General features: G+C 41.5%; 1 protein-coding gene across 8 annotated transcripts in view; it reads left to right on the forward strand.

The window, feature by feature from the left end:
* The window catches only part of LOC124111021 (dystrophin-like), a 480101-nt gene that overhangs the window by 204395 nt on the left and 255390 nt on the right, over positions 1-20316 (forward strand). For all 8 annotated transcript variants that reach the window (XM_048383638.1, XM_048383637.1, XM_046470561.2 and 5 more), the window contains 4 exons: positions 4842-5000; positions 6693-6926; positions 8423-8563; positions 8970-9134. In XM_048383638.1, the coding sequence (XP_048239595.1) occupies positions 4842-5000; positions 6693-6926; positions 8423-8563; positions 8970-9134 (699 nt within the window). The remainder of the gene's footprint in view (positions 1-4841; positions 5001-6692; positions 6927-8422; positions 8564-8969; positions 9135-20316) is intronic.

Here is a 20316-nt window from a genome sequence, read left to right on the forward strand (position 1 = left end):
AAAATAATATTCTAATAAGAGCCCCTATTTCTAGTTTTGAGAGGGCCCTGGGCACTTATTACGTCGAATATGGTAATTTTAGCCAGGACTACTCATGCTGCAAGATGTTCCCAGTTGTATCTGAACGAAGTCTAGCGAGCCAAGTACTGATGCTACTTCTGCTTTGAAAGTCAAATGTAATTTGATTGAATGGCTATTTTTAGCATCGTGCACGTGTCATTCAACCCTGACTCAAAACAAAATTATGGTGGTTCAGGGTGTTTATTTCAATAGAATAAAATACAAAAACCTGGATAACCAGTGATGTGAGGAAACTTGTAGACTCATTATGAAATACTTTATAATATCTTAGAATCATTACTGTCAATGAAATATGTATACTGACTTGATCTGTTTTCAAAGAGGGTCTTAATATTCGCTCAGCAGAAATCCTTTAAATTAAAACCTGCCATGAAAAGATGATTCATAATATTTACAGCAATAATTGCAGCACATGCAGATGTGCCAAGTTTCTTAAAAGGATTCTTAAAGATAAATAAACAAATAAATTCTGTTCCAGTTGTTAAACCATAATTGTTTTGCAAAATGCTGATAAATTTTCCTCGTATCGGCAGCGGGAATGAACCGACTCACCTGTGTGTTACCTGGCAGACAGTCCAGGTGTTAACGAGACAGGTGGGATGTGGTAGATACATGATGGGCCTGCCACAGCATCAGGGATGATACACTAGATATGTCAGAGTGAAGGCTATGTTTAGATTGGGAGAGATTGGTGGGAAAAGATGTATTTACGTGATGTGTTTGCGTCACTGCTTTATTTCGACTCCCCGCTGTTTGTGATGGGTTTCTATCAAGAAATAAAATGGGATTAAGTGTGGTGCTGTAGAATGTGCATGTAAGGGGAGAAAAAACATTCTTGGCTGTTGAAAGAATAGTATAAAGAAATAACAAGCTTTAAAGAAATGTTATCGTTTCTGAATAAGGAAATTTGATATATGCAAATTTGATATCTGAAGAAATATTTTTTGTTCAATTTGAAGATACAGCATAGTCCAAGTATTGTGTTTTCAATGTGTTTGTAAAGAATGTTTGCGGAGTTTGCACAAAAACAATACCACCCAAGTTACCAGGATCAGGGTGTTTGATCTTTAAGCTGTGAGATAAATGAGGGCCAATTTTAAATTGGGATCAGACTTGGCTTGATTCACTGATGATTAAAGGGGACCTTTGATTTTATTTCTGGTATCATTTTCTCTTCAGTCATTGGTTTGATGTTAGGATACTGTTTACTAATGATATATCCGGTGTCCTGAAGTTGGAACTTTGTTTAAAGTTGTCTTGTATTATGTTTGGCTTTTGCAAAGTACTGCCTTTAAACCAGAGTGAGTATTTTTTATGCCACTTTTAAAAGCAATATTCCAGTAATATCAGGGTGGGAGACACCAGAAACGGGCTTCACACATTGTTCCCATATGGAGAATCGAACCCGTGTCTTTGGCGTGACGAGCGAACGCTTAAACCACAAGGCTACCCCACCGCCCCTCTTTAAACCAGAAGTGCCTATAACCTTCTTATTAAGGTTTCTTGAGGTGTCTGGGGCGCACGGGAGGCCCAGTTGGTTAAGGTGCCACAATTCGCTGTGCAGAGTTACATCCCTTGGGCACACCAGAAACCTATGATAGTGGGTTTAAATCCCATTTCACCCCGGCCGTAAGAATCGACTAAGGGGATTGGATGGTAAGGCTCGCTGACTTGGTTGATGCATGTCTTCGTATCCCAGTTGTGTGGATTGATGCTCATGATGTCAATCACTGGATTGTCTGGTCTAGACTTCATTTACAGACTGCTGTCATGTAGTTGGAATACTGCTGAGTATCGTACCACTCTAGAAATGGATGGTGGTTTCTTGTGCTTTCCAGGAATTTGAATTTGTTGCAGACACTTTTTCTGATAAGATTCTTGGTTTGTCCAAACTATACCTGTACTGGTTTGTTGCGACCCTCGAAGGTCGAGGATAGAATAGGTCTTCAGCAACCCATGCTTGTTGTAAGAGACAGCCCGTGAAGGTCGAGGATAGAATAGGTCTTCAGCAACCCATGCTTGTCGTAATAGGCGACTTATGGGGTCGGATGGTCAGTGAGTATTGAGTGAGTATAGTTTTTACGCCGCTTTTAGCAATATTCTAGCAATATCACGGCGGGGGACACCAGAAATGGGCTTCACACATTGTACCCATGTCGGGAATCGAACCCGGGTCTTCGGCGTTACAAGCGAACGCTTTAACCACTAGGCTACCCGACCGCCCCCGGATGGTCAGGCTAACTGATGCATGTCATCGTATCCCAATTGTGTGGATGGATGTTCATAATATCAATCACTGCATTGTCTGGTCCAGTCTCGATTATTTACAGACTGCCGCCATATAGCTGGAGTATGGCTGAGTGCGGTGTTAAACAACAAACAAACAAACAAAAAAAACATAACAGACGAACAAACAAACTTGTTCGTTGCACAAAAAGTCATCAATGTCTAGGACCTGTATCAGGTCGGGATTTCATCCTACAATAAGCCCACACACGTGATGTAACCGAAATGTCTAGGACCTGTATCAGGTCGGGATTTCATCCTACAATAAGCCCACACACGTGATGTAACCGAAATGTCTAGGACCTGTATCAGGTCGGGATTTTATCCTACAATAAGCCCACACACGTGATGTAACCGAAATGGTGTTCAAACCAGCATCAAACCCAACTGTCTCACTCACTCTGGATAATGGGTTCAGTAGTTCAGTGTGCCACGTTTCCCTTCAGGCCCAGTGTATTGATCAGCTGGTTAATTATGTAAGGGAAAATATTAACCTTCCATCAACAACATAAATTGATTGACAATTGATCACTTGTTCAGACAGATTGATTAAGATATTTATTATCATTAGGCTTGTGTTAGGTTTGTTTTCACAATACCGAGCAAGCTGAAAAATACTCTATCTTGTAAAACCAATCACCCCGGAGTATGGATTAAATTTGTGTCGACTATGCCGTGTTATATCCAGAGAGATTTATCGTGGATTCCGAACTAAGTGCCTTGCAAATCGAGAAGGGGGGGGGGGGAAATCATTATTTTGTTCAAAATTTTTCCTGGTTATTTTCTTCTAAAATTCAGAGGTATTTCAACAAAGTAATTTAACTTTGCATTCAATGCAGATAGGTAAAGTTATGCCTCAGAGACTTTTCCTCTTTAGTGTTCCTGTTATCAGTGAAATACAAGACACCTCTACAAATCCAAAACAGATGCCATTAGTCGTAACTATAATAACAGGAATTGGGAATTGTTTTAGATCCAATTTGGGAATTTTTACTGACATTTGTTTCGGATTGGGGCTGAATATTGACCTTTGAGCATGTCTAGATCAATCCTTGATGTCTGTAAAAAGAAGGAAAATCACTTAAATCTAAATCAGCCTTCGACAAATAAGTTGGTCCACGAGACGAATACCAGAGAAAACTAATCATGACTGTGACAAATATAAAATGTCAGTCTCCTTGTTTTGTTAGCTGTATTGATAGAAACATGTGAAAACTTGATAACTGATGTTCTGAAGTGGTCCTGCAAACTTTCGATGTGAACAGTGAGTATTTGGTAGCACTGGTCCTGTTCAAAAGTTTATGACACTATTTTTGTGAATCCTGTAAATTTATTACAGACCTTGTGTATTGTTGAAATTATTAGTGAGTGAGTGAGTGAGGTTCTACGCTGCTTTTAGCAATATTCCAGCAATATCATGACGGGGGACACCACAAATGGGCTTCACACATTGTACCCATGTTGGGAATCGAACCCAGGTCTTTGGCATGACGAGTGAACGCTTTAGCCACTGGGCTACCCAACCGCCCCTGTTGAAATTATTAAGCTTCTGTGTGTTGATAACAGCCTTCATCTGTTGACATGGACCAGTTCCTGTACAGTGATATCAGGCTTGTATGTGGTAATCAACTACACACAATACATACCGTATTCACCGTACTATGTACCCTGCTCCAACTCGTCCTCCCTGACCAACGACATCCAGACAGGATTTTACCAGACACAAAATATTGCCTGTCTGCTCATAAGATTAAGAATGGACGCAAATGATATGAACTGCAAGACCCACTTGACGCAGAAGAATATGTATGCTAGAATGAATGAAACTATCTAATATTTCCATTTAAATACGACCTGTGAAGATCCGGGGCAGAATAGGTCTTCAGCAACCCATGCTTACCGTAAAAGGTGACTATGCTTGTCGTAAGAGGCGACTAACGGGATCACCTGGTCAGGCTCGCTGACTTGGTTGAAGCATGTCATCAATCCCAATTGCGTGGAATGATGCTCATGACATCACTCACTGGATTGTCTGGTCCAGACTCGATTATTTACAGACCGCCGCCATATAACTGGAATATTGCTGAGTGCGGCGTAAAACAACAAACCAAACCAAACCATTTAAATGCCCCCATGACCTCCACAAATGTATTACCGAGAGTCCCCAAGGATCTCAAAAATAAATGCTGAACAAAAAGGGACCATGACTATTTTTGGTGATATTTTATTGTATTGAAAACTGAGCCCACAATTTAATAAAAATATTCACCAAAATATTCCTGATCCTTAATTTTTTGGTTCAGAAAAGATGAGAGTAAAATCCCTGTTCAGGGCACCTCAATCAGGTCGAGCTGGGAGGGAATTATGACATTATTCTAAGTATATCATATAATAGGTTATTACCCCAGATGTCCTCATTCACCTTCCTGGATGTGTCTGTTTGGTGATGTGGAATGTCATGTTGTGTCATTCAGGGCTTGCAGCTGGAGATGAATGATCAGCGGAGCCAGGTGGACGAGGTCCGAGACTCGGCCATCAGCCTGATGACCAAGAGTGACCGCTACAACAAGATGGTGGAACCAGAACTCACTCACCTCAATCAGCGATGGGAGGAGGTCTCGAACAAACTCAAGGTCAGCAGTGCATGGGGCTAGTTGGTGGGAGACTAGTACATGTGGTGCTCAGGTCAGCACACGGGCTAGTTGGTGGGAGACTAGAAAATGTGGTGCTAAGGTCAGCACACGGGCTAGTTGTTGGGAGACTAGTCTAGGTGGTGCTCAGGTCAGCACGAGGGCTAGTTGGTGGGAGACTAGAAAATGTGGTGCTAAGGTCAGCACACGGGCTAGTTGTTGGGAGACTAGTATATATGGTGTTCAGGTTGGTGGGAGTGTAGTATATGTGGTGCTCAGGTCAGCACGAGGGCTAGTTGGTGAGAGACTATTATATGTGGTGCTCAGGTAAGCACGAGGGCTAGTTGTTGGGAGAATAGTATATATGGTGCTCAGGTTGGTAGGAGATTAGTCTAGTAGGTGCTCAGGTCAACACTAGGGCTAGTTGGTCTGAGACTAGTCTAGGTGATGCTCAGGTTGGTGGGAGACTAGTCAAGGTGGTGCTCAGGTCTACACTAGGGCTAGTTGGTCGGAGACTAGTCTAGGTGGTGCTCAGGTTAGCAGTAGAGCTAGTTTAATTCTTTTGAGACTAGTACAGGGGATACTCGCAGTGGGATTTGTTACCACTGCATGTGACATGTATTTGAGTTGTATTGTGAACACCCAGAGTTGTATTGTTCTAGTGTAACATGCAACATGTTGCAAGAAGTAGAATGGATTAGAACTCATCCTCTTCCATGTGACAAATACCGCCTCCATGGTCTAGTGGTAGAGAGTCCGCCCGGAGAGCGAAAGGTCCTGGGTTCGATCCCCGACCGCGTCATACCAAAAGACGTTAAAAGATGGTACTTGTTGTTACCCAGTCTGGCGCTCGGCATTAAGAGGCTTAAACAAGGACTGGTCGGCTCGGAGTCAGTATACGGTGTCTGAGTGGGGTATTCATGTTAAACTGCGGCATGGTATCTCAGTGTGCTAGCACTATAAATCGGCATCAGTCCGGACTAGTACAAGCAGCCACACACACACACACACACACACACACACACATGCACGTCGCGATAAAGTGCAATAATCTTGGACACGACGTAACCCCATTTCACCTCACCTCACCTCACCATGTGACAAATCTCTTGCAATAATTAAGCCAATCAAAAATAGTTATTGCTGGTAACAGTAAAGTTACCTTTGTAGTTTGTGTTGGTAATCATGTTGGACAAGAAGAAAGTAGATCTTACAAGTGAGGAGTCAACCTAAAATACAATCACCTTCTACAAACTGTAGTACAGATTGCCTCATCCCAGCACCCAATGCTTTTCTCAAGACCCGACTAAAGTGAAGATTTGGTGGTTACAATGTGCGACGTTGTTGACAGTGAGTTGATGTGACAACTATACGTGAATCACATTAATGTATGGATACTACTAAAAGTAGTTCCTGCTCGGTGACTTCATATGCATATTTGTCAAATCATGATACCAAGTTTATCAGAATGGTTTATTACATTGGCAACACTTTCCATTTTATGAGGTATGGGGTGTTGCTACTGGTATTGTTCTATAGTTGCTTCGTGCCCACCCCTCCCTTGATATTGCTGGGATATTGCTAAAAGCGGCTTAAAACACTCACCTCACCTCACCTCACCTCACCTCACCTCACCTCACCACACCTCACCTCACCTCGCCTCGCCTCGTAACCCATATTTCTGTGGTTGTCCAGGAGAAACAATCTACCAGCCATGTTGAGATCATCGAGATGGCCAAGACCTCCCCATTGATGTCCTCCAGAGGTCACAGTCTGGAGCGACAAATGTCGAAGGTGGAAGGCGAGGAGCCCTTCAACACGCAGTGTGATCGTGTGGTGGCCACTCTGGCAGTGTTCGAGAGCAACATTTCCACCCACGGCGACCTGCAGCAGAACGACATCTCTGACAACTTGGAGGCCAATGTTCAGGTAAGCAGTTGCTGATGAGACGTAGTGGTGGAACTTTACTGATCAAGGTCCCATTCCACAACATGGTCTTGGCACTATGACTGTCATAGACCTGTGCTGAAGTGTGTGAGATATGATTGTCTTTGAGCTCTGACTGTCTAAAATCTGTGCTGAAGTATGGGAGATATAATCATCTTTGATCTCTGACTGTCTTACATCTGTGCTGAAGTGTGTGAGATATGATCGTCTTTGAGCTCTGACTGTCTTAAATCTATGCTGAAGTGTGTGAGATATGATTATCTTTGAGCTCTGACTATCATAAATCTGTGCTGAAGTGTGTAAGATGAGATCATCTTTGAGCTCTGACTGTCTTAAATCTGTGCTGTAGTAATGGGAGATGTGATTGTCTTTGATCTCTGACTGTCTTAAATCTATGCTGAAGTATGCGAGATATGATTGTCTTTGAGCTCTGACTGTCTTAAATCTGTGCTGAAGTAAGGGAGATGTGATCATCTTTGATCTCTGACTGTCTTACATCTGTGCTGAAGTGTGTGAGATATGATTGTCTTTGAGCTCTGACTGTCTTAAATCTGTGCTGAAGTGTGTGAGATATGATCGTCTTTGAGCTCTGACTGTCTTAAATCTGTGCTGAAGTATGCGTGATATGATTGTCTTTGAGCTCTGACTGTCTTAAATCTGTGCTGAAGTGTGTAAGATGAGATCATCTTTGAGCTCTGACTGTCTTAAATCTGTGCTGTAGTAATGGGAGATGTGATTGTCTTTGATCTCTGACTGTCTTAAATCTATGCTGAAGTATGCGAGATATGATTATCTTTGAGCTCTGACTATCATAAATCTGTGCTGAAGTGTGTAAGATGAGATCATCTTTGAGCTCTGACTGTCTTAAATCTGTGCTGTAGTAATGGGAGATGTGATTGTCTTTGATCTCTGACTGTCTTAAATCTATGCTGAAGCATGCGAGATATGATTGTCTTTGAGCTCTGACTGTCTTAAATCTGTGCTGAAGTAAGGGAGATGTGATCATCTTTGATCTCTGACTGTCTTACATCTGTGCTGAAGTGTGTGAGATATGATTGTCTTTGAGCTCTGACTGTCTTAAATCTGTGCTGAAGTGTGTGAGATATGATCGTCTTTGAGCTCTGACTGTCTTAAATCTGTGCTGAAGTATGCGAGATATGATTGTCTTTGAGCTCTGACTGTCTTAAAACTGTGCTGAAGTGTGTGAGATATGATCGTCTTTGAGCTACGGCTGTCTTAAATCTGTGCAAAAGCTGGTTTGCCTGATCCAGACCCAAACTTGCAGATTAACTGCTGTGACTGTAACTCATGGTGGTTTACCCGACAACCTAGGGATCATGGCATTGCTTGGTGAAGTGACTTTGTACGCCAGTGTTCTTTGTACTGGGTCTGTATTTAGCCCTGTGTTCCCACTAGGATAAGCATCAATACTCATGGTGTAGGTAATGATTTCAACATTTCATTGATGTCTTCTTCAGCTTGTCGATGAGGAGCTTCACAGCCTTGTTAGACCAGTGGAAGAGGTGATCGGTCAAGGGGAACACCTCTTGCAGGCAGCCGAGGCATGTCGAGACCAAGGCACACACAGTCGAGTTCACAAGAGACTGCAGGAATTGAAGGTAAATGTAATGAGAACATTCTTGGAGGAAAGATGCCAAATAATAAAGAATATTAATTTTATGAGGCATTATGATTTTGACCAAAATATTATAATTGTTGTTATAAAAGACATTTTCATTGTCTGTCTGTCTGTCTGTCTGTCTGTCTGCGTTAGGAGTAGAATGACCATTTCCTGGATGCACTGATGTGAATTTGTACACAAACAATGTTTTTTTTGTTGTTTTTTTGTTACAACAGGTCTAAATAATACTATACTTTAAAACATTAAACTCCAATTTGCAACCATGATTGATGCCAAGTCCACTGCATCAATGTCTAGTAACAAGGGTTCTATGTCCTGTATTGTTTGTTCTGAAAAAGAACATTTATGAATTATGCCCTGATAATAAGTTTCTTTTTTGAAAGTGTAAGTGGAACACAGTTCGCGAGGACAGCGAAACAAAGAAACGCCGTCTTGTCGTGATTGCCCCAGTGTGGTATCAGTTCTCTCGGCAGAAGAAGGACCTGGAACTATGGCTGGACAACGCAGAACGCCGACTTTCCATGTCCAAGAGGGACGTCGACCTCAAGGTAGGGATCTTGCACCTCCTCTGCAGTGCATGTCCAAGTGGAGGTCGACCTCAAAGTGGGGATATTATACCTCTTCTGCAGTACATGTCAAAGTGGAGGTCGACCTCAACGTGGGGATATATATACCTCTTCTGCAGTGCATGTCCAAGTGGAGGTCAACCTCAAAGTGGGGATATTATACCTCTTCTGCAGTGCATGTCCAAGTGGAGGTCGACCTCAAAGTGGGGATATTATACCTCTTCTTCAGTGCATGTCCAAGTGGAGGTCGACCTCAACATGAGGATACTATACCTCCAGCATCGTCCATGTCAAAGAGAACATCAACATTAAGATGAGGATCTTGTACCTCTTTATAGCTTGTCCCTTGGCATAATCTTCATGAAGACATCAGCCTCAATGTGGGGATCTGGTACCTCCCATGTAGACTAAGAGAGTGTCGACCTCAAGGTGGAAATCTTGTTCCTTTTTCCTGTATAGTCCATGTCTAAGATGGAATTTGATCACAAGGTCCCTGATACCTTGGAATTATATATGCCCTGCAGTTAAAGCCCCATTTTTTAGTGTGCAGAGTTGAATCCCTTACATGTGCCAGGATTCACTAATCATAAGTTCGAAACTAAAATTTGCACCAATCATCAGTGCTTGTGGGTTTGACCAAAGTGGTAAACAGCTATAATCCCTGGGCTTCCTCCCACACTGAGCTGACAGTTCTCGGGAGACAGATGTGGACTGCAACGGCCGTCCCCCTGTGGCTGATGCTACTGTGTCCCAGTGCACATGGGTCATGAGATGCCAGAGCAGAAAGATGTTTCGTCTGTTTTTGATGATTTAATGCTAATACAAAGAAAACTGAAGCAGAATATTCATGGCTTTGATCTTGGAGAAAAGAGGAGGAATATTTTCTGTGATTTATGGTACAAATATGTGCCCTCAATGAAATAATAGAAAGGCATGGGTGACTCAGCTAAGGCACAAGTCTCTGTGTATAAATGCTGTTGTTGTTGCAATTGATTCTGAGCAAGGAATTCGCTGGCCATTATGATTTGCATTTTAACAAGTAAAATTGATGTAGGGGGCACGGGGGGCCCAGTCATCTAAGGTGCCGCGATTCGCTGTGCAGAGTTGCATCCCTTGGGCACGCCAGAAACCTTTGATTGTGGGTTCGAATCCCAGTTCGCCCCGATTATGTTTCTAGGTTTGCTAGCACCATACCTTTGCTCGTGAGTCTCACCGAAGTGGTAAACTTCTGAGACCTGCATCACTTTGGGCTTTCCTCCCATATTAAGCTGACATGCCATGATATAACCGGAATACTGTTAAAATCGGCGTTAAACCAAACTCACTCACTCTCATGTGGAATGGGCCGTGTACCAATATTCAAAATGTGTCATTCTAACAGATGTTATAATGAAACCTATGATTGTGGGTTGGAATCCTGGTTCGCCCTGATTATGTTTCTAGGTTTGCAGGCACCATACCCGTGCTTGTTGGTTTCACCGAAGTAGTAAATGTCCGAGACCTGCATCACTTCGGGCTTTACTCCCACATTAAGCTGAAACGCCCTGATATAACTGGAATGATAGTTCACATAAAACAAACATGCGTTGATACAACTGAAATTCTGCTCTAAGAGTTGTTAAACCCAAAGTTTAATCACTCAGTGTGATAATAGGATAATATCACGTGGCAGCCTTCATTTATTGTTGCCAATGGCTGTCTGATCGATGATGTTTATGTGATCAGGGGCATGTTGATAGTTTTGTCATGGCCTCCAGAAACATGCAATGTAGTTTGTAAAATTACCCCAAAAATGTGTGAATTACTTCCACTGTAGCGATGTAACGGAGTCATCACACGAAAGGTTGGCTAATAGAATCATTACATGCTCTCTGCCACTCCCCATGCTTTGAGCTCAATAAAAACTTCCAGCAGATTTCGACTTCAAAGAACCGTGGAGAAAATGAAGCATTTTATGCCGAAAGACATTTAGCCATCGGATGTGTCAGTTTCCCTGCTCCTGGCTTGAAAGGATGCAGGTACTCCCCAGTTCAACATCTTCCTCTACAGTGTCTATAACGAGATTTCAATCAGCACTTTGTTTAGGATAAAAAACATTTCCCCGTTGATGACAACATCGTCCCTAAGTGGATTGCTTTATTTTGTTTAGGATTTGAGTACATGAAATAGAAAATGATCTTAGTTTAACCGTCAGTGGGGCAGGTGTGAGACTGAGTGTGTAGATCGTAAACGAGGTTGTGATGATTATAGCTTTCGGCCAAGGCACGAGTCTATGGTCGTGGGATTGGCTTACACAGTGGAAGCTATATGCAGTCTGCCAAGGTAGAAATAGCAGATTTGTATGTAGAGGCGTATCTATGTACAGTGAGAATGTCTTGACGCTCTTGTCAACAGAGGGAGATTGGCGGCATGTTACCACAACCTCCTGTGGAACTCTGTTTCTATATTCAGTTGTTATCCACCATTTTGGTTTTTGCTCAGTGTTTTTATCCCTTGGTAATCAGTGTTTGGAAGAAAATTACAAAAGTAAATTCGAGCTTTCCACTTCTTTTGTTTCAAGCAGGGAAATGAACTTTGTGAGATAATTGAATTATTTACCTTTTTCAACTTTTCTTCTTGTTGTATGTAAATAATTGAGCTGAAAATGTTTTTGATAATCATTCATTTTTTCAAGCATGGTGAATTTAACACCAAAATTTAGCACATGAAACATGCTCATCAAATATTTTTTCATTAAGAACTTGTTTATAAGATACTTCAAAATACATTTTTCAGTAGCTATTAAGATTAACAAATCTCTGACACTAACACAATGACAGTTGAGAGTCTAAAATAGAATTCTCAATTATTTCCTGCGTATGTGATTTTCCCTTATGACTAAAGAGGCCATGGGTGGGCCAGTGGTCCAGGTCATGCTACTGCCCCAGACAGAGTTGCCGGACTTTTAATGGGCAGATCATTAGCAGATCTATATTTTGTCAGCACCATGCCCTGCATCACTTTCAGCGGAATGATATAAACTGAAATACTTTTCAAAGAAGCATTAATCGATACTCACTCTTTCACCGAAAAATGTTTTAATAATCTGTAAGTCATTTTAAAAAAAAAATTACATCCAAGTTATAGATTATATCTTTGATCTCCAAAACATGTATAAAATGGCTAAAGAAACAAGTTACCTTATTTGACGTAATAAGCGCCCAGGGGCTCCCAAAATTAGAAATAGGGGTCTCTTATTAGAATATAATTTTGGAGATAGAAAACAGAGTTGAAAGATTGTAAATTTCTTGTTTTATGAAATGATACAAAAGAAAAGTCTGTGCGTATTAAACGCGACAGATATATTTTCCAGAAGTTGATTGCCCATAATTAAGGGTGCATATAACACACGAGTGCGTATTATACACGAATAAATAAGTGTACATTGATCAATAGGAAGGGGTGCTAATTTGGATTGTTCACTAGCCAATATATTAGCAAATATCGCTGTGGGCGCTTATTAGAGCGGGGCGCTTATTACGTCGAATACGGTACTTATTTGTCTAGCATATTTTCATGAAAAAACCAGCATGGCAGCTGGTGATTGGGGGTCCTGCTCATTGAATGGCACAACCTCTTTTCTCATCAGCAGGACCAATCACAGCTTCATTTCTTTCAAAAGCAAGCAGTCAATGAGTAATGCAGGATTAGTGTATAAAATGTTTAGATTTTACTAGTTTTTACATAAATACAACAGTGTCTTGCCTTATTCGCCAGGACCGCCTCCGTGGTCTAATGGTAGAGCGTCCGCCCGGAGAGCGGAAGGTCCGGGGTTCGATCCCCAGCCGCGTCATACCAAAAGACGTTAAAAGATGGTACTTGTTGTTACCCTGTCTGGCGCTCGGCATTAAGGGGCTAAAACAAGGACTGGTCGGCTCGGAGTCAGTATACTGTGTCTGAGTGGGATATTCATGTTAAACTGCGGCATGGTATCTCAGTGAGCTAGCACTATAAATCGGCATCAGTCCGGACTAGTACAAGCAGCCACACACACACATACACGTGCATGCACGTCGCTATATAAGTGCAATAATCTTGGACGCGACGTTAAACCCCATTTCACCTCACCTCACCTCACCTTATTCGCCATCAACCCTGCCGTCCCTGTGGGTTGTGTTTCCTGGCAATGTTTCAGCCAGGAATTGTTTACTGTTGGGAGAAATAGGTGGGACAACTGTAATGATTTCCACGGTCAATATATTCCGTCTCGGGTTGTATTCCAGCACACCTGCGAGCAAGGGAAGTTATCAGCATGCCCCATTTGTCAATCAGCAAGATGGGAATACCGAGACTGACATCCACCAAGATTGGCCTGTGTTGGAGAACTCTCTCATAGTCTTTGTGTCAGTGTGTAGCATTTTGGTAAAGTGTCAATCCCACACGCCTAGCACCAAGTTTGTGTCGCATCATGGGTAGTGTGTAAAGCATATTGTAGGTGTCTCTTCCATGCATCGGGCAGCTCTCTTGTAGTCTGTGGGTTTTGTAAGGAGCTGTGTTTGTCCCAGTGGTTAAAGCGTCGATTCCACACGCCTAGCACCAAGTTTCTGTCTCATCATGGGTAGTGTGTAAAGCATATTCTAGGTGTCTCTTCCATGCATCGGGGAGCTCTCTTGTAGTCTGTGGGTTTTGGAACAAATATGTGCACTCAATGAAATAATAGAAAGGCATGGGTGACAAGTTGCTGTGTATAAATGCTGTTGTTGTTGCAATTGATTCTGAGCAAGGAATTCACTGGCCATTCTGATTTGCATTTTAACAAGTAAAATTGATGTAGGGGGCACGGGTGGCCCAGTCGTCTAAGGCGCGGCGATTCGCTGTGCAGAGTTGCATCCCTTGGGCACGCCAGAAACCTTTGATTGTGGGTTTGAATCCCAGTTCGCCCCGATTATGTTTCTAGGTTTGCTAGCACCATACCTTTGCTCGTGAGTCTCACCGAAGTGGTAAACTTCTGAGACCTGTATCACTTCGGGCTTTCCTCCCATATTAAGCTGACATGCCATGATATAACCGGAATACTGTTAAAATCGGCGTTAAACCAAACTCACTCACTCTCAATGTGGAATTGGCCGTGTACCAATATTCAAAATGTGTCATTCTAACAGATGTTATAATGAAATTAGAATAGGAGACGCTCAATATTAGACCTGAACTTTTACAAAGAAAAAATCATTCTGATTATTCTTATTCTTAATTATCATTCATTCTAATCAGAAGACCTTGTGGGGATGTCATCATGCTTGTCAGATGTTGTATTTCTTCATGCTTACGTCTTCACACGACAAGAACTGGTGCCAGGTCCTGTTCCCCTGTTTCATCAATCACCATGACATCCCCAGCCAGGTAGGGGCGTGTGTAATGAAGATATACTGCACATACTCCCACCATTGTTCGCCAAACCCATTTGTTAGGCACCGTTTCCACGGTAATCGGTAAAACATGAAATACTAAGAGGAATATTACAGAGGAGCTGGCTTGGTATGAGAATACTCCAAGTAGACTGACATTAATTGAGCACAAGCATCTGACGTTTGTGAACACATGTTGCGGAAAGTCAAAGAAGTCGATTAAAACGGAAGGAATGCTTTAAATGTTGGGAGGTTAGGATTTTCGGCATAGGATGTGGCATTTTCATGGTTGGGCTGACTTTTGGGTTTGCCACTCTCCGGGCTGGCCATATTGCAGGTAGACATTTGTCTCTGCAGGTGCGGACACCTGGGCCAAGTGTTTGTCTATTCCTCCACTGCAGATACCGTTTCCCTTATGATATATTACATTAACATAGAGAGCCCCTTGGAGAATTTATTGTGGGAGTGCTTTGGACATGTGTGCTTTGACTTGTATTTAATTCAGTGTTTATTCAGATACATATTGCTTTAGTCTGTTAAATTATTTGCATTTGCAGATGTTTTGGAAAACTGAAATAGAATAATTGGGGAATAAAGATAAGAGGTCTGTTATGTAATTTGTAATGATTTAAGCACAGGAGTGACTATACTTGTGCTTTATGCCTGGTTTATAGTTGGCAGGCTTTCACGAAGGAGCACCATCAATAATGAACATGAAGGAGTAAGACTATTATTAATCATTTTTAAAGAGAAATCTTTTTAATACTTCATCTTGATGTATTTATCTATAACTAGCTTTTGAAGATTGTTAATTGATATGGAAAAAGCTCCGATAAGAAAATATTTTTGTATATTTTAGAATCAGAATTTAAGGAGCCTGTCTTTAAGTGTCTATATTTTCGTAATTTTATGGATTATTTTTGACAACCAGAGACATTTTCTCCCCTCCCTCCAGAAGAAAGAAATGATAATCTCATCTAATATCTGCCGTTGTAGGAAACTTGTCTGCATAACTTTTAAGATAAAAGGTAATTGGTTGTGATAAGCTTGATAAACAACTGTCAGTAGTTGGCCAGGAATCCACCATTGATGGTAAACCTGGCTGACAGAAGCCTGTTAGCTCAATCTGCATGACCAATATTAGTTGTGAGGAAAACAGTGTTACATGCTATACTGTTGTCATTATTTAAAACAAACTGTCAGTTCCAGATTCTATTACTACTTGACACTGCCTTCTTATCAGTTTTGGTTGACAGAAGACTGTTTGTCATCTGTATATAGTGTTGCATAGTTGTGAGGAACACATTATGTGATGAGTTAGATGCTGTCTTGATGAATTTCAATTATATAGGTGTGCAGTAATTTTGACCAGAACACGCTGGAAGGCAACTAAATATATAATAAAGTTTTGAGTCAAAATATTAACAACTAACTTCATGTCATTGTTCATGTTCTGACAGTTAAATCCATTTTAACTGATTAGATGTATGTGGCGTTGCTTAGTAGATATTGCTGTCAGAACAATGCGTTATCAGAGCTCACCATCTGTGCTGACAATGATTATTTGTGTGGAAGATGCTATTGTCTTGATGGCATATAACACTCTCATTTGTTTGTGCTGAGGTTTTTAGATAACTGACATTTTATACCTTTTCTTGATATTAACAGCTTGAGGTTTCCGTTTCTGGTGTATCAGCTAATAGTAGTTGACAAGCAGTATTATCTTGCACACCTTGGTTAATGTTCAATAATGTCGGTAAGATTGGTTTCCATGGTGCCATGGTCTCATGTCTGAATTATGTTACCTGAAACTTGACATTTCAAAAGCAGAATAATTTTCATTTCCTGACACTGTTTCCAAAATCAGGATTGATTATTACTTGTGGATACTACTGTCTTGACGACAAGTCTTTTTTATGGCTCCAAACAATACGAGTTGGGAGCAAGTGTGTTTTTTGTTATATTTTACAAATGATCAATTATTAGTTATACCGTATTCGACGTAATAAGCGCCCTGGGCGCTCTCAAAATTAGAAATAGGGGGCTCTTATTAGAATATTATTTTGGTGAAAAAACAGTTGAAAGATAAATTTCGTGGTTTATGCTGACAGCCTGAAATGTTTATGTACAGATATATTTTTCCAGAATTCAATTCCCCATAATTAACGGTGCATATAACACACGAGTGCGTATTATACGCGAATAAATACGTCTTCTGTACATTGATCAATCGGAAGGGGTGCTATTTGGGATTGTTCACTAGCCAATATATTAGCAAATATCGCCGTGGGAGCTTATTAGAGCGAGGCGCTTATTACGTCGAATATGCTATTTATAAATATTTAATAGTAATATTTAATTTATATAAATAAATAATTAAATAATATTAAGTGGTATCACTTGCAGTTATGTTGTGAGATGAAGATAACATTAACCACAGTATTGTAGATCTTTGTACTGTATAGATCTACCGTAAAGTGTCAAGTGTTAGCAGACCCTGCTGGCATTAAGGTTTAGAATACATGTATATAAAACAACAATAAACACTGGCTTTGCCGAAATTTGAAACAGAGTTCAACTTGTTTCTGTTACTGTCATGAACACTGTTTCAAAATGATAACTTGAATTCATCAATCATTCACTTTCCTTCCTTTTTTTGACAACCTGTCCACTTGGCACAATTTCTAATATTATCCAAGAACATATGTTAACTGCTTTAAATGTGGACAAAGCTCTTTAGAAAACAATACTTTCAAATATCAAAATCCAATAACTTCGTCCATATTTCTCATCTCAAAACATCATACAATTTATACAACAGCTTTGGCCAATGATGCTATTTTCATAATAATTGTATATCAGTATCAATGTTAATCTCCTTAATAACTTCTATGCCTGGCAATGAATTTAATCCATCGTGTATGGCTCCATTGTCTTGATAAGAAAACTCTCTATGTATAGCCCCGATAGTACTTATTTAGCAGTGCCAGTAGTGTTTTTCCCAGGTACCTGACTGACGAGGGAAAGGGCATGATGCCAGATGCTGGGATTCTGTGTCTGTGGATGTTCTTCTCCCCGATCTCCCAAACTGATTTCCGTCATGATTGTGTTTACGTCAATGGTGTAGGAAGTTCAAGCTCGCAGCAGGGGGCAAATTTAAACTTTAAAACAAACGGATGAGATAAAAACAAAGTGGCAGATGATCACTTGGGGCCTTCAAACTTGGTGATAACGAAGTCGAAGTTGGCAATGATAATGTCTCATCTTGTATGGATGGGAAAATTGGTGTTGAAGAATGTATAAATTCTGGACAATTTTCTCGTTTTGTTTTGAGAAGGAAGTTTTGATCCTTTCGATCACTTGCAGCTGTTTTCGGGGTGGTCGGGTAGCCTTGTGGTGAAAGCGTTCGCTCGTCATGCCGAAGACCCGGGTTCGATTCCCGACATGGGTACGATGTGTGAAGCCAATTTCTTGTGTCCCTCGCCGTGATATTGCTAGAATATTGCTAAAAGTGGCGTAAAACCATACTCACTCACTGCAGCTGTTTTCTTACAGACAGACAGACAGACAGACACTCAGACTCTTTATTCATTATGTAAGGCCATATGGCCCATAGTACAGTTCAGTTTTAACAAATACATTTACATTTTCTTATTAAAATGTTCTGTTACGTGTCTGCACGTACAAATTCTACTTAAGATATCTAACAAAGGATGCTCTTTAGTCATAAACAAAGTATTCGTGTTTTGGGAAACTTACCCTGCAATAGGTCTTGGTAGGCAGGTGGGTGGGTGGATGAGCAGGGGGGCGGGGAGGGGCGGGGCAGGGAACTTATAGTTCTATGAAGAATTTTCTTCAAACACCATAATATAGCAACTGATGTGATACAAATATATTGTGAGAAAAGTGATTGGCTGGTTGGGGTAGCGGAATCCCATGCAACAGCCTACCTACTTATTGAACTTCATGTAACCATGTCGCACTGCGTGAGACAGATATTTGTAATCATGGTGAGGGTAGCTACGCTGCTGGTTTGCCTGGTGGAGGCAACATGTATTGATGTCTGAGATAGCTGTGATACTGTGTGTGGTGGGAGCTCCATTTCCTCACTCACATTATCAGAGGTCGACTAAAATGCTGGCCCTTTAGCCTTTGGCCAGCACAAATAGCACAGGGGCAGAGGGTGTGCTGTCATTGAAAGTCAGTGGCCAGATGAGCCCCCTCCATGAATCATCTTATAGTTGTTTTTTCTGTTTTGAGTAGTGAATGGCTAGGGAAACTTTTGGTGTGACAATGTTTGGCGTGACAGTTGCTTCAACCCTAGATGCCCCTACTTGATCAGGCTCTGTTAATAGTCGTAGAACAAGAGGACGCCGTCATCAGGGTTAGATGAACATAGGGTTTGTGAAATAAACTTCTGTACAAGGTTAAACAAAAATAATTCTAAAATGTGCTCTCATGTATTAAGTCTCTCAGTTTCCAAGCTGAGAAAGTTTGTAGTTTGTAGTTTAATGCCGCACTCAGCAATATTCCAGCTATATGACAGCGGTCTGTAAATAATCGAGTCTGGACCAGACAATCCAGTGATTAATATCATGAGCATCGATCCACGCAATTGGGATCAATGACATGCATCAACCAAATCAGCGAGCCTGACCACCTGATCACGATAGTCGCCTCTTACGACAAGCATAGTCGCCTTCAACAGCAAGCATGGGTTGCTGAAGACCTATTCTGACCCCGGATCTTCGCGGGTCTCCGTAATGATTGACAAGCAACGATTCAGGTTACAGCCAGGTTACACATTGTTACATTAAGTATTCATCTCGTACATCAAACATAGGATGCTGGGAGATTTGTCCAGGCCTGGTGTTGACACAGGGCGATCCAGTGATTAATATCATGAGCATCGATCCATGCAATTGGGATCAATGACATGCATCAACCAAGTCAGCGAGCCTGACCACCCGATCCCGTTAGTCGCCTTTTACGACAAGCATAGTCACTTTTTATGGCAAGCATGGGTTGCTGAAGACCTATTCTACCCCAGGATCTCACGGGTTGAGTATAGGCTGATAGAGCTGAGAGGGGTGAACTGCTGTGGGTGGAGGTTGTCTGTTGGAGAGACTACACCAAGGTTAAGACTAAGTGTCCAGCACTGTTCTGACAATGTCCTGAATGGTCCAACATTACGCCAGATTTTAAAAAGATTTATTTCGGTTTATGGATTTTGACAGTGAAAACATTTGGTAAGTAGGTACATGAGGTTTTTTAGCGTGTTAAAGCTGGATTTTGAATTGTTGATGCATGTCATCGATCCCAATTGTGTGGATCGATGATCATGATATCAATCACTGATTATTTACAGACCTCTGTCATATAGCTGGAATATTGCTGAGTGCAGCGTTAAACAACAAAACAACCAAGCTCCATCAGTTGATGGGTGATCCCTAGAGGTGGCTGCTGTGTGCATGTGGCGCCGTGACATATGGCAACACGCAGCCAGTTGCTATCACTGGATGATCAGACTCATTCCTCAACATAACACGCAGTCAGCCTGCTCTGACCATTACCCTGAGTATTGTGACTGGCCAGCCTAGCTGTGATAAACAATAATATACATGGAGTCTGACAGGAGGGTGTGTATATTGATGTACCTGTTACTGTGTTGCTGGGGTCTCTGTGGATGCTTGGATGTACAGGCAGTGGATGGAGATAATCATATGTGGGACGGACTCACCTGATGAGGATGGACGTGGTGGGGGTTGGGGGGTGGGGTA

This window comes from Haliotis rufescens, unplaced genomic scaffold (assembly GCF_023055435.1).
Source record: "Haliotis rufescens isolate VD_foot unplaced genomic scaffold, xgHalRufe1.0.p SCAF_5, whole genome shotgun sequence".
In the NCBI taxonomy this organism is placed as follows: Eukaryota; Metazoa; Mollusca; class Gastropoda; order Lepetellida; family Haliotidae; genus Haliotis; species Haliotis rufescens.